This window comes from Coloeus monedula (assembly GCF_965178545.1).
Source record: "Coloeus monedula genome assembly, chromosome: 10".
NCBI lineage: Eukaryota > Metazoa > Chordata > Aves > Passeriformes > Corvidae > Coloeus > Coloeus monedula.
The window spans coordinates 4,825,803-4,841,525 of record NC_138790.1 but is presented as its reverse complement, the minus strand read 5'-3'; the positions used below and the strand labels follow the sequence as shown (position 1 = coordinate 4,841,525).

At 48.1% G+C, this 15,723-nt stretch overlaps 1 protein-coding gene across 1 annotated transcript; it reads left to right on the top strand.

Moving 5' to 3' along the window:
- Positions 1-380: 380 nt before the first annotated feature.
- MAP6D1 (MAP6 domain containing 1) lies at positions 381-14,087 on the top strand (the record flags this gene model as incomplete). The annotated part of the gene is made up of 3 exons (XM_082287943.1): positions 381-889; positions 11,198-11,315; positions 14,010-14,087. 3 exons carry the CDS (start codon positions 381-383, stop codon positions 14,085-14,087), a joined length of 705 nt encoding a protein of 234 aa, XP_082144069.1.
- Between the last annotated feature and the right edge of the window lie 1,636 nt (positions 14,088-15,723).

Below are 15,723 nucleotides of genomic sequence, written 5' to 3'. Positions count from 1 at the left end.
CGTCACTGGGCGCGCTACCGCGCTCCCGGGCACAGAGCGGCTCCGAAAGCACCGACAGACAGCAGGACCCGAAGAAGCACGGGCAGAGCCGGTCCCCCCCCCCGGGAGGCAGACGGGGGGCGCAGCCCGGCAGGGTCCGGTCCCGGCCGCCCTCCCTCCCCTCCGCACCGCCGCCAACCCCCGCAGCTGCACGGGGCTCCCGCCGGCAGCCGGGTCACGTGTGCGGGCCGTAATCCCGGCGAGGGGGTGTCGTTACCGGGGAAGGGGGCGGCAGGAGGAGGGGCTGCCGCCGATGAGGGCTGAAGCCGAGAGCGCGGCCGGCTGCGGGCGCCGGAGCCGCGGGCGCCGCTGCGGGCGAGGCGGGGGCTGCGGCCGCGGCCATGGCCTGGCCCTGCATCAGCCGGGTGTGCTGCTTGGCCCGCTTCTGGAGCCAGCTGGACAAGTCCGACCTCTCCGTGCCGCTCACCATCCACAACTACTCGGACATCGAGGAGCAGGAGGACGGGCCGCCCCAGCGCAGCGGGCCCCCTCCGCGGGGCAGCGCACGCCCGCCCGCCCCGGCGCGCCGCCCGCGGGACCCCGCCGCCACCGCCGCCGGGAAGCCGAGCGGCCGAAGGAAGAGCCGGGCGGCCGCCGCCGGAGAGCCCTTCGCGGCGGAGACCCAGTACCGGCGGGACTTCAGAGCGTGGCCCCTCCCGAGGAGGGACGACTTCCCCTGGGTCAGCGCCAGTAGCGGCGGCGGCGGCGGGAGGGACGGGGCCGCCCCCCAGCCCGCCCCGGGACGCGCCGCCTGCGCCCTGCCCGGCGGCGGCGGGAGACCGGCGGTCGACGGCCCCGAGCAGCTCCGGCCGCGCTCGCAGGCGGACGGCGGCCACACCACCTCCTACAGGTAACCGGGCCCGGCGGCCGCCCCGCTCCGCCCCGAGCCGGGGCTGCTCCTGCCGCGGTCGGGGGACGCTCCTCCGCAGCGCGGGGCGGGGATGCCGGCGGGCGGCCGCGGCGCGGGGGAGCCACCACCGAGGGGAGGGGTACGGGGGCTGCCGGCTCGCCGGCGGGCTCAGCCTCTCGCCGAAGCCGCCTTTGCTTTTGGAAGTGCGGTCCCTAAAAGCGTCGCTTATGCCCCGGGCGGATGCCTGGCCCCGGCGGCCCCTCTGCGTGGCGGAGCTGCGGAGCCGGCCTCAGTGAGCGCCGCTGCCCGCCCCGCGCTCAGGGAGAGGAGGGAGCACGCCGGGGTGGGATCCATGATGCCATCCCTGGCGCAGCAGCGCTTTACCCACCCGCTGCCGGGAGACACGGCACCTCCGACAGCCGGAGCTGCCCGCGTCCCGTCCGTGCCCAACAGCCGCATCCCTTAGTAGCATCATCGGCTTCCCTTTAAAACTCCTGGAATGTGACATTCAAGGAGAGCCAAATTACAGCCTTAAAAGATTAGTCAGACAAGAATACATTTGCAGGATATATCCCCTATGTCATCTAATGGGCAATGGAAAAAAATGTCATAAACCACTTGTCTCAGAACCTTTAAAAATTAAGTGACTTATGTGATTGATGTCTTCCTTTCCCTCTGAACTGTATGACCGATTACAGATGCTTGTTTTCTGGAACAAGAAGTCAGGTGGGATGCACCTAAATCCAACTTTTGTTCTTACTGACATCCCCCACGGGAGGAGAGGGATTTCAGCTCCTACAACACTGCTGTTGAATACTGTATCAGTTTCATGTTGTTACCACATGCTCTCTCATAATGATGTTTGGCAGGTTTTAATATACCTATGAGGTATACTAATAGAGTAATTATTTTTATTCTAACTGATTCATAAGTATTCAGGCACTTACTACCTATTATTATGTACCTAGGAGACATTTCTCTTCATCACTGCTATTTATTAGATTATTTATTACAGTGCTTTTAAGACAAACTGGGGTCCCCAGGCAGGATTACCAGCCTGCACAGCAGTATTGCTTATCCCACTCCTCCTGCAGCTGTCCTGCTCTATGTGCAGTTAACATGCACACTCTGAAAGGATAACTGCAGTGCTTGAATTTATGTGCTATTTTCTCCTTCGCCACATCTCACAGGACAGTCACAGAGAAATTACTGGTTTTGAGGCAAAGCACTTTTCAATTTCAAAGCAGCAAGGAATTACTTCAGAGAAACCTGCATAGAACAAGACTAGCAAGATTCATCTTCCAGAAACACATCCATCTCCACCTCGTTGTTGAAGCCTCCCCTGCCTTTTCAGCCTCACACCAGAGGAAGGCTGCATTAGACTGCATTAGAGCCACAGCTTTCCTATGGCTGTTCAAATGCTCAGTCACTTCTCCCACCTTCCTTCCCTCTGACTTGTCGGTTCTCACATAGGGCTCTGTCATCAAAGAACGAGAAGTTTACAGATCACAGGACAAAATACTGGCTGGGGCAAGATACCAACATGCAAACCAAAACAAAATTTTATAAAAAGTAAGACTTCAAGGTAGTTGAGGAGCTACTCACAGCTGAAAGAAGGAAAAGTGCATGACAAGGATGGAGGCACAAGCCAGGGCAGCCACACCAGAAAAAAAGTTCTCTTGTAAAACTTTTAAGCTGTTTAAAGGCACAGTAAACAACTGATGCAGACAGAAAACTCTATTAATCAAACCACTTTTGCCTTATTCCAGTAATTCCCATAGTTTCTTTAGATTATCACCTGGTAAAACATCGTGTTTAAGTCCCCGTACCACTGAGCACACAGGAGTCACAACAAGCAGCAGGAGAAAAGTTCACAATAGTTTAACAGGCTACAAGAGTCTCTTTTCATTTAGACTTTTTTTTTAAGACTAAGCATGTACTTGGCAGAGTTACACTCATTTTCAGTTACACTTGGGTTTGTATTTGGTAGCTTCAGTGATGGCAGCGCCCAGGACCACTCCCGCAGTCTGAAGCAGGGAAGAGGTGATCACAACACACCCACCTTCGGTAAGCTGAGCACTCACAGCCCACAAGGACATTTCCATGAAAACCACTACAGTTCACTCCTCTCCTCTTACCATGTTTTCCAAAGGCAGCACTGCAGGCTGCAAACATTTGTCCGATATTCAGGTAGTAGCTGAACAGCACCATTAAGGATTGATATTCTTCATCTTCCTCTGTATCAAAGACCATAAACACCCTCCTTGTTTATTAAACTGTCCCTTGCTGGCCATGCACAGCCCCACTGTGCTCTGGCAATAGGGATCTGCCCCACTTCTTGTAGACTGTTCACTCCCAGAAGTGAGAAGGCAGCAGAGAAGTCATATCACCTGTGGTATAGGCAGAGCAAGGGGGTTTCTCTTACTAAGGGCCATTGTGTCCTGAGGAGAAGGTTGGTGAACCCCATGATGTCTTCGGGAGTGTTGGACAAAGGGAGAGTGGTGCTACAGAGACATGCAGGCAGAGAAGAGCAAAGGTATGAAAACACATGTTTTTTGTAAGACAGTCTCACTGCCTTGCTGGGGAGAACATTATGGAGATTCCTCCTTTTCTGCTTGCAGGAGTATCAGCCCTTTCCTGTAGGTCAGCCCAGTGAGGAGGTGGGGCAGCCCTGAGGACCAGGTTCTCTGCATGGGGAGCTGTGTCCACTCTCCCAAGAAATGGGTCATTTGAGTCCTTTGTGCTCCAGGTGCTTCAGCAGGTTCTGTGCACAGCTGAGTTAGGCACATACCATGAGGCTCTTCCTGGAGGATTGGCTCCTGCAGTGTGGGCACTGCTGGTCAGTAGCCTCCACCTGTACTTTGTGACTGTGTCAGGTCTCAGCAGCTGGCTGGGCTTGCTTAGTGTTAAAGACAAATCAAGACTGTCTTGAGCAGGACAGCACAGAAGGGTTGGCATTGATACATGGTCCACTCCATGCTTTTAATGGCAATAGTGGTTTTCTTGCTTAACTCTGTAAGGTGTTGGGACTTTTTTAGGTTTTGTAGTTTGTTTGGGTTTTTTTAATTCAGGAATTTTGATTCTGACTGCCGACTGTGTTTGTTTCTCGTAACACCCAAGTGTTGAGTCCCCTGTAACATTCAACACCATTTGACATGCTTTTGTGTAACAGTGTAATTCTCCTGTGAGACTTCATTCTGCACTCTGCTTTAAGCTCAGAAGGAAACAGAGCTGCACACAAAACTGTCTGTACATAGTGAAGCTGGTCAGCATGACCTAGCATTTCCCAGAACAAAATAAACCTCTGGGATAAGTGACTGAGACTGGAGGAATCTGTCTATGGCCAGAATAAAGATGAAGGTGGAGGGGGTATTGGAAGAATGCCTGTACTCCTGAGCAAGCAAAGATTTTTTGTATTTTGAAAAAATAACTGAATAAAAGGTGAAAGGACAGCACAACTGCCTGCCCTACAAACTATTGCCCTGTGTCCCCAGATCATTGGGTAACTTCTGTCTCCCTCCAGTCCCTGAATTTTGGCTGGAGTTTTGCAGGGTCTGAATGAAGTCAAACCCCATGAGACTGCATCATGGGAGCTCAGGCACACAGGCCAAGGCAAATCAATATAAGCTGCACTTGAAAGGCTAAAATGGGATGTGCTCCAACTGTGAAAGGATCACGGAGACTGCTGCAGAGGGTTGCAGTAGATTACACCTTACTGATGCTGGAGGAGGCAGAAGAAAGTGCTGAGTGGCCTCTCTGCACCTTCCCAAGAGTTTGTCCTTTGGCATCACAAAAGTGACTTCTCCCTTCAGCAGTAGGTTGCAGGTGCTGTGTACTTTTGGCTTTGCACACAATTAATTGTAGTACTAGGTCTTGATTGCATTTAGCAGACATTCTAGAAATAGAGAAGTGCTTTACTTAGCTCCCTTAACAGAGGATGAGAGAATCTGGTGCTGTCAGCAGGTGTCTCCAGCTGGCTCTGTTCTCTGGATGTCATCTTCTTACCTCATTAGAAGGCACCAGGGATGAAGGCACAGCTTCTGTGCCAGGGCCAGTATTGCTGGGAAGAGAACCCTGTTCAAGGCTCAGCTACATGATAAGTCACTACAGACAACAGTTTTCCCTTCAGTAACCTGCCAGCTTTTGGAAAACACTTCAGACATGTAAGTGAAAACGTTGCACCTGAGCTGTGAGCAGTTGTTTTGCCTCTTTTCCCCCCACCCATCAGCTTTACTTGTATTGGCACTTGGGGAACTGGGAGATGACTGCAAATTTCTGCACACACACAACAGCGCAGGCCCCAGGCAGAGCTCAGTCTGTGCAGCTGGGGTTTCTGTGACAGGTATTTTGAGTACGTGTGAGTCAAGAGCACACAACTTATTTGCACTTGAGAGGCACAGCAGTGAAGAAGACCAAACTGGGGCCCTGAGATCAGGAGGGTTTCCTGCTCACCCAGAGCAAGCCATGTTGTTCTGATGAAAAGAAACCTCATAAAGAGGTATTAAGGAGAAAGGTGCCTGTTGTGCCATTGCTCATGATTTTTGGGAATAGTAGGTGGAAGATAACTCAGCAAACTGAATTCCCACCTTCTTGCACAAATACTCAGCACATGCCATTCCGTGACCATGAAGCAGACATCCCCCCACCAGGAGGGATACTGCAGAATGAAGGGGAATGACGCTTTTCCCCATAACTATGGGTGCACTCACAGATTGTGTGGCTGCCTGTACATTCATCTGCCTTCAAATAGTGCCTGTGTAGAAAAACAAAGTGAACTGTGGTGACTCCTTCACATTGAGAAGCATCTAATTACAGCTGTGCAGAAAACAGAGAAAATACCTGCGCTTGTGTTCAGCAATGTATGGGATCAGGGCACACACCTGAGCTGGCAGGGTTAATAGTACTATGTATGAGGAGTCCCATCCTTGATCCAGAAAGATCTTTAAAGGCAAGCTTATCCTCAATAATAGCAGTAAATCTTTTATAATCAAGGCTTACAGTTATCTTTGCATTCTTAAGTATCTTGCTGCTTGGGGAAATTAATACTCAAGCCCCTGATTTTTATGGTATTTAAGAAGTAAGCTTGCTTGGTCCAGGCATTGGGATGGATCCAGAGAGAGTCACTGTGCACTGCATAGCCTGGCTGGGGCAGGGAGGGCTTGGAGGGGCATGGAGGTGTGTGAGGAGAGACATAGCGGGGCTGGGAATAGGGGCTCAAGAGAGGGTGTGTGTTATGCAAACTATGCTGTAGAACTGAAATGTGGGATTCAAAGATGTTCCTTAAAGTAGGAGGAATTTCCTCCACTCAAAGTCCTCTCAGCCTTAGGTTAGAGTGAAAGAATGAAAAGTGGGTTAATGGCAGAAGTCAAGACCCTCAAACCTACCCACACACCACCAGTAATATAGTTCTTATAAAAGGGAAGCAGCTGCCTGTCCTGTCACACCAGTGTAAGTGCTTCTCCCTTGGGCATCTGCCTGTGAGCAAAGCAAGCCCCTAAAACTCACCCTAAGATAACAGTTTGAGTCTTAGGGTTTTTGTCTTGAACTTTCATTCAAGTCTTTTGCTGTTGCTTCCTTCTTGTGACTTATGAACAGCTCCAGGTTCTGCCTGACCTTGCTGGATGTGAGAGTTGAGACAGGAAATATCCAGGTGGCTTCTGTTTTCCTCCTCTGTAATTCCTGTGCACTGGTCTCTATCTTTCTGCTATGTCTTTTCTCTTCCCCTCTGGTTTTTTCCCTCCTTCAGCCTTTCCTTTCCCTTTTTCTGTCCTTATGCTGGGCTCTTTGGCTGGATAGGAGAATGGGCACAATCTGCCACTGTGTCCATCCAAGGACTGGAAGGGCACCCCACCGCTGTCTGACACAGCTCAGAGGAGAAGCAGTTTGATGGCTCCATTATCCAGGAGGGCTCCTGACTTTGTTTGTCATGCAGAGCTCTCACTGTGACCATGACTTGTAACATTTGCAATCCTCCATTTACCAGGAGACATCACAGCACCCTCTCTGACCTATGGAGGTCTTTGCCAACAAGTGGACTTAGCCTATCCCTTGGGAGAGCACTGCTGGCTGCCCAGCTCTGCCTGGGCAAACCAGATGCATGGCCCTGGCAGTAGCCTGTGAAGAGCTGTGTTGCAAACGGGGAGACATTTCACACCCCACACCTTCTGCCAAAACCTCTCACACACCAATCTGGCTTCTCCAGGGGACATCTAGAGTAGTATGTACTTTGAAAAGAAAATAACAGACACCCCAAGCTGTGCCCACAAGTTCCCTTCTAAAGCGAAATTTGGAAGAATGTTAATTATGCTGTTTAATTCTCACTAGTGTGCTGGGTATGAGAAGGAAGAGGGCAGAAGAATGAACACAGACTAGGTCAGGCAGCATAGCTTTGAGTTATGGTCAGCTGTATAGAGTGAGCCTTTTTCTCCAATTCTTAAATAAGAAATGTTATGCAGTGGCTCAGAACCACCACTGATAATTAATCATGCGAAGCAAACTGTGACATAGAGATGAGGTACTAAAATGACAACTGTTCTGGCATTGGTGGTGTATGACTATCAATGCTGAAGATAAATCTGTACGGAAACAGCAGCCTCAGCAATGCAAAGAGCACTGTTGGGATTCCCACTGCCTGTCTCCCTATGCCTAACAGAAGTGTCCCCCACCTTGGTGAAATTAAAAAGCCTTCTAGACTAGATTTTCACTAGGTCAGTGAAGTAAAAAGGATTTTGCAGACAGCTTTCTCAGCAAACCAGAAAACATTAGTGGAGCACATGAAACGGGGAGAGAGCTGGAGGCAGCACATAGATCATTGTGTAGTTCGCAGCATCCAGCAGCTTGAGCTGCAGCAGCAGCAGACACTGTGTTTGGAAAGAACTGAAGGATCAATCCCAAATCCATCATTCCCAAATCTTGCTTGAAGTCTGCAAGGCCACATGGTGAATGATGGTGGGGGCATCTCTCCTGCCTGGCCCACTGTCTCAGCTGTTTGACAGCCTGGCACAGGCAGTCCTGCTCACCCAGGGTGGGGAGGTGGCACATAAACACCAGCTCAGTGAAACAGCTCTCATCAAAGCTGGGCCTCATCACAACACCCTGGTAATTAATAGTCTAGTGCTTTTTTTTTTGGTTTCTAGCCTGTACATTAGTTGTACTTCCACTTGCTCCTTCTCTCATCACCACAGGGGTTAAACTGTCCCAGCAGGCCACAAGCCTCCATTTCCACAATGCACTGAATCAAACCTTCCCCTGCAGACACATCCCCACACATTACAAAAGAAATGCCTTTTCTCGGGCTCTATTAACCAATTTTGAGAAGGAGCAAAGAAACAGTTGAAAAAGCAGTGATTTATATGATCAAGCACCGGGGCAACCCACACACAAAAAGCTGCTTCTTAATTGTTCCTAGAGTGAGTTAGAGGTAAAGAAACAGCAGTACACAAAAAGCAGCCCTTCCCTTTTGATCCCAACTGCTTTAAAGCCTGCATGCTACTCAGGAAGCCTTTCTCTTTCACAACCCCAATGGTTTAGTACTTCAAGTACCACTGGGTCATTTCTATTTATGGAGATCAAAAATCTCACCTCTAGGTTGTAACAGTGGAGGACAAAACAGAACCTAAAGAGAGCCTGGTCACTGAGTTACGGGCCTGGAGGCTACTTTCCCTCCATGCTAGATCCTTGGAGTCCTAAAGTAACCTGACAACTGCTGCTGTCTAGGCACAAGGGGAGGAGAGGGGTGCAGCAGGAAGAATGAAGATTATTATCTCCAGCAGCAAGTCAGTCTTGCATGTTCATCCCCAGCAGCAGCTGGATGTCACACTACACAGGGTACTGTGGGGAAGGAAGACAGTCACTAATCTTGTCACTTGACATCTTAAACTAAGTAACATTAAAAACAGGTCATTCCTCTTCCCCAGGCTTTGATTAGATTGACTCCACTCATGACTCCAAGACTGGTTTCTAGTCAAGTCACCAGACTGGTATTTGGGCTCATGTTCCTTCTGACTCTTGGCTATGCAGCTGGAGATGAGAACATGTGTCTAACCTGCAAGGTTAGAGGCAGAGGAAATTTAGTTAGCTGTACTTTCTCAACCAAAGGTTATAATATTTCTTTCTTGTTTTAAGTACCTCAGCTCCCAAAAGGAGCTAAGCTAAGCTCTCTGTTTTGCTCCACCCTTCACTTTTGGCTCAGAGTTCTGGGTTCCCCCAGAGCAAAATCCCAGTTCCAAATCAGAAATGCTGGTGTGGTGTGGGCCATGACTGTATCTGCCCTTATGTTTCTGATTCTGTGGGGAGCATTTCCTCAGTGCATGTAGGTGCCTCAGAAATAGTTTTGACTATCCAGGCTGAGAGGAGAATGGTTTGACTTCCAGCCAAAATGAGGGTCTTGTGATCCAAAATGACTGTGTTTGGGGGCCTGCCAAATCAGCAAATGATCTGCTATAAAGCATTGAGACAGAGCTGGCTGCACAGACAGGCAGCACAGTCATTCATTGAAAGCTGGAGACACACTCCATTGCAGCGGGGAGACCAGTCAGCACAAGGATGAATGGTTAGGAATCAATGCCACCAGCATTCTTGAGGAAATCGGGCTTTATGTGGAGCAGCAGGTTCCAGTTCCTAGAAACTGTGGGGATGTAACTGATGGTTTTGTACCATTTTCCTGGTATTTTGCCCAGTAGCTGTGTCTTCCCTCTGGCTGTGCAGTAGAGCAGAGGTCAGATTTAACTCTGCTTTCATGTACATCTGGGATTCCCTGATGAAAGGTTGCCTTCCTGGGGCATTGTGGCCAAAATCACCTTTCTTCAGAAATGCTGCCTTATCCTGAGGTGTTACAGGAAAGGAGCAGGAACGCCATCACCAGCACCAGGGGAGCTGCATGGGCACCCACCTGCTGCCTGAGCAGGCCCAAACAGCATGGTGCAGAGAAGGTGGCAGCTCAAGACAGCAAGAACAAACTGATTATAAACAAGATTTGCAATGCACATAGACAGCCCTGACAGGGGCCTGGCTTTGCTTTCCAACAGCAGGAAGGTCTTCCATAGGACATGATCCGTAATATACTAAAAGGATCAAGTCCAAACTACACATTCTAAAATAATACGCCACATTTGTGCACTTTAAATTAGATATTAAAAGAGGAATTCACAGCTATTATAAATATAGCAAATAGCATGCTTGGGAAAAATGAAACTCAGAGAGGCTGTGATCAAAGATAAGTTTGACACATTAAAACAAGCCTATTTCCCTAGCCTGGGCATGGCTCAGGACTGTCTTACCCCTTGATATTGTGTATAAGCAGATAGTAAAATGCAGTTATTGAACCATGCCAGGGTATGAAAATAAGATTGTCACATCTCAGCTAATCACCTCTCCTTTTGCTACAGAAGCTGCCTGAATTGGTTGCCAGAGATACACAAACAGAGCAGACTTCTGTCTTCCTCTGAGCAACAAGACAGCTCAGTTGGCTGCTACTGCAGCATCCAGGCCTAATGGCAAGGGCATTAGTGAGGCCTGTTTGTGACAAGGGATACAGGGAAGCAGAGGGAAAGCTGCAGAAGGAAGCTGGCAGCTGAACTAAGCAGACCCTGCAATGCTGTTCTTAGGTGCTCTTGAAACGTGCTGCCCCTTTCTCAGTGCAGTCTCTGTGCCCATTTCTCAGATGACCCTTGGCTGACTTATTCTTGGAGCAGCAGCTCCTTCTCAGACATCATCATGCGGATTTAAAGCACTTTCCCCCATCTGAAGGAAAATCATTGGCGTAAGCATCTGCCAGCTGAGATGGTGTCTGTCTTTGTGTGCATTTCAGACTGAGCTGCCACACACTGGCAAACATGCCTGCTGTTGAGAGAGCCACAGCCAAGTATGGAAACATCAGCAGGTTTTCTGCATATGTGAGGGCCACACACCAGACCAAGGTATCTTACATTGTAAGTGGTCAATGTGCCAGACAATGTTTTACATTGTAAATGGTCAGTGGGCTGCAAAATGTCACCCTGACTTCTTATCCAGAAGGGAAGTATCAATTACCTCCAGGAGAGAGCACATTTTGTAGGAATAAAAGAAGAGTTAAGTCAGGGAATCCCGATAGCCCAGTCTATGCCCTGTTCCGTCTTTCAGTCTGAGCTTTCTGAGAGAGACAGGCTGGTAGACTCAATTCTTTTATTCTCAGTATGCCTCAGACAAGTTCAACCTTGCAAGCTAATTGTATCCCACCTTGCCTTCTGGCTCTGCAACCACTCTGAGCAGAAGTGCCCTGTGAGAATGTTGTCTTTCACAAGTTCTTCTGTCTTGACAATCTCATTTCAGACAAGAGTATCGCCCATGGACTGGAGCAAAACCATCCAAGCCTATAAAGTCAAAACAAGGCTTCATTATCCCAGAAGACCATTTTGTTCAAGAGACAAGCTACAAGGCAGACTTTAAGGTAATTAGCAGTTTTTAAAAATCCTAAAATCAATGCGAATAATGCCCACAGTACACATCAGGAACTCCTCATATTTGATCATTGTAGTGCATGTAGGATAAAGCCACATCCTCATTGACTACTGTTTTGTCACTGCCCATTAGGTAATGTGGCCATCCCTTGCCTTCAGAAAGGCATGCTAGACAATGTCATACTGTAATTGATCATCATTCAACCCAAGACCAAAATTTTAAACTGCATGACAGAAAGTTCAAGATTTACGATTCCCTCAGCTGGATACCTTATATAAAAGGTGTGTGTCATCACCTCTCTGTGTGTAAGGTGCCATTAACACCTTCTGCACTAACTTGGAGCAGTCAGCGTGCACGAGCACTAGGGCTGCAGAGTGAGATTCAGCCTCTGGGCACAGGTGTTTGCCTGGGAATCTTTGTGGATCACTGCCTAAGGAACAGCACCTGCCTAGACAGCACAAAACTCCCCCTTGCTGGTGTGGGCAGAAGCTGCCCCTGCTAAGAATGCCAAGGAGGACATAGCTGTGATGAACAGACAAGCTGCACAGGTCTGAGAATTCCTTGGGATTTCCCTGTGAGTTTCTCAACTTTTTCTGTGAGTTTCTCTATACCATCAAAGATAATTTTCTTATTGTGAAATGCATGTACTAGTGAAAATCCCATGAGGAGACCTTCTGTACTCAGCGTGTTCCCTGACAGGGCCCCCCACAATCCCCATCCCCATAAGAAAGGAAAGTGCACACTGACAAGGCTCTGTTGTAGCTGCTTTTTGCATCAGACCATGAAAGAGAACAGCACCTCCCATCCAACCACGGGAGTTGTTCGCAGGCTGCACTGAGTCACTTAGAATGCAGAGCCGGGGCTGGGGTGGAACTCCCCAGCCACAGTGTGCTGTGCCTGTAGAGGTAATAGCAGCTACTCCAGGGCCACACGTAAAAAGTAAATCTTTGCCTTGGAGGAGACAAAGCAGAAGTGTTTAATCAGCAGACAGTCAAGTGCCTCCTCCGCAGAGGATTGCTGGCACACTGCTGCGACAAGGCTCACGATGGGTACAGCCAGCTATGCTGAAAGTGGGACAGTGACCTCAGGCAAAACAGAATTTGCAAACCTCACCAAAACTTCCTTCTTGCTCTGATTAGTCTGGGCTGCTTACTGAGGTGCAGCAATGAGGATAGACCTTGCATTTAACACTTAAACCTTGTATTTGACCCTTGTTAATTTAATTTTGCATTTTGACCCTAAGGGGTCAAAATACAGTGTTTTCCAATTTGTCAGATAGGATGCAAAGAAGGGGGTCCTAGATAAACCCCTGAAGGTCCTTTTCCCAGTTCTTGAGGAAGGGAAAGAGAAGACTAAAATCCCAGACACAAACACTTGCTACCAAGGACACTGTACTCTGAATCATGCAAGCAAAGGTCCCACCTCCTGGAGCCCCAAGGCACCATCAGAATCTTCCTAACAGACAGCATGGCAAAGGTGTAGTGAGGAATGAAGATGGTGCCAAGGAGCCACCAGTTCAAAGAGAAGTCAGACTCTCCCTGGTTCAGACACCATCTCAGCTGGCCATTAGGACTTTCCCTCTTACCTGAAGTCTCTGGCTTTGCCAGACATGTCAGAATCAGGTTTATATGTCCTGACAGCCTACATGTAGAACTCAGGCTGCTGGTTTTCCCCAGCCACTGAGCTGTGCATATACTGTTTGTGACAACTCACTTGTTCCTTAGTGTGTCAGATGCATCCCCAGAGGAATGGAAAAATCAGAACAATGAAACAACATCAACCAGAGATCAATAGCTTTCCCTATTTCCCTATACTCTCTTTGCCTGTCGTTTTGCACTTTTTTCTTTGTTTGGATGCAGCATACCCAGCAGAGCATTCTACCCTTTCATGTTTTATGGCCAGATTCACCCCAAGTCCTGGGCTGGATGCACATCTATGGCCAGTCCTATTTCAAATCCTTTGAGTTTTCAGCATTAGGGATGACAGAAGCACCCAGGTGTCCTTCATGCTTCAGTACAACTACAGCAGCTACATATTGCATGAAATTCTGATTCCACAGACATCAGAGAAAGCAACCATTGTTATCTTTGCCTTTCCTCCAGACGTGAGAAGTTTACATCCTTATCCAAGTCCTTGCAGTTTAACAGCCTGGCATGTCCAGTAACCAGTTTTTCTCCTTTGGGTCCTCCAGGTCTGCACCTCTATTCACAGCAGACATAGATTGTGGCCCCATAAAGCATTACAACGGAACATTTTGATGGATCCTGGATGGCATTCTCCAAAAGGCTAAGGACCAGACACACACCACTGTAATTCCTCTCACTTAAATCCAGCACCCATCCAGCAGTGAATTTGTTGTGATGGTCATAGAGTGTTTGCCAGCAGGGCTTTGTGAAGAGGCAGCTCTTCATCTTGCAGAGGCCGAGTTCCAGCCAAAGCCTGCCCAGCATCCCAAGGGCTGGGTTACAACTAAACCCCTCCTCACTGGCCCAACATCACACCTGCCCTTGAATCAACCTGTGCAGCAAGGCCAATCTCACTGATGCCTAGCCAAGGGCTAACACCAGTGTAGTGGTTACAGGGAGAGCAGATAGATCCTCATAACACCCCAATCCCCTCAAACTCTCTAGACAGTTGTATCCTGTGTCACACTAACGTTTCTCTCCCTTCCTCACCCCACTAGATCCCAGAGGTGAAGACCAGGTTCTCCCCCAACCCTTCTGCTGTTTTCCAGGCGCCATCACGGATCCTCAACGTGTGAACCTGGACCCTCCTCACACCCAGGCAGCTTAAACGTGGAGCTTCTGTTAAGATGTATCACTATGCAATTTTGATGAGGAGTGTTAAGATCAAAGAACTGGCGTTATCAAAAGCAGCTCCAGTGATTAATGATATGCACACACACTTTCTGTTAACACAACAAACCGCAAAGCGCTTGGTTCAGAGCTGGCAAAACACACTGCAAGGAGTGACCTAGTTTTTCACAGGAGCAGGTTCATTGCTATGCCAGCTGGCGTCACATTAGGAGATTGACTTTGGGCAGCAAAGGCAGGATTGCAGGCAACATCCCTACGCAGAAATACAAAGGGTAGGAGGGAAAACAATTGCAAGTGGGATGGATAATTAAAACCCAAACCAGTTTTATTTAGCAACACCCTCTAAGTAGGCCACTGAAAGACAGGGAGTAGTCTGGCTGACTTCTGAGCTTCTTGAGGGGTTTTGGGAACAGCACCTCAAATGGCATCACCAGAAAGCACAGCTTCAAAGGGGCTGGTCTGAACTTCCAGAGTTGTTTTAGAAACTGGAGAAAGCCAATGTCATTGAACTCTAAAATAAATCCGGCACATGCAATGTCTTGGGCGTTTAAGGCTGGGAAGCTCGATATTTCCAAAATTGGAGAGCTGATGCAGAAGCAAGAGGGGACTGAACTCCAGGAGGCAGCCCTGACAGCAGTGCACCAGACTGGTTTGGAGAAGAGTGCATGGATGCTGTCAGGTACCCCGCAGACTCCTCCACAGGAGCTAAGATACTTATGTAATTTGTACAGCTGTTAGGGTGAATGTAAATATTGTACATGGATTTTACCTAAAGCAATTTGTGATCCTTTAATGAAAAGGATATGCTTATACTTTTAATAAATGTTAACTCTTTGCATATGCAAGGTGGAAAATATTGCCTTGAAATTCCTAAATTATTGCCTGTATATTGGTAATGCTAATGCTAGGAACAACCACAAGCGAATGTTACTTAGAAATTCTTCTTAAAGAAAAATGTAATGTAGAATGTAAGCCATCTGTCATTTTTAAGATAGGCCGTTTCAAGTGTCATTGTTCTGAAGCTGATTTTTTTAGACTGCTGTGCATTGATCTTTTGCTGAGGTACACGTGTTTTAAGAAACCATTTTTTTAGCCTTTGTTCATCAAGACTGTACAATTTCTATTTCAATAACTTATGCAATATAATTAGTCTACTGCTTATTTAATGGATTTACTAATTATTTTGGAAAACAAATTGAAAAACTTTTACTTTGTGTTTGCAACACATGTGTGTTGTCCAGAACAAAGGGAAACTATCCTCAGACTTGAACAGTGATCAGATGTTCATTCATCTGTAATGAAACAGACTTTTAACAGGAGGATTTTTTCTTAACCTTCCTACTAGCTGAAGTCTAAGGCAAATTTAATGAACTTCGGGGATTCTGCAAAAACATACATATTGCTGACAATTCCCGTAAGAACAATTTTTGAGCTGTTGGCATGTGAATAGTACTTGGAATACATGCAGACAGCATCTTCTCACTGCATGATGTGAGAATTTAATGGTGCCATCTCTGTTCACTACAGTGGGACTGAACACAACCACCAGAATAGGGAACACCTGCAGTAAGCTGCATTTGG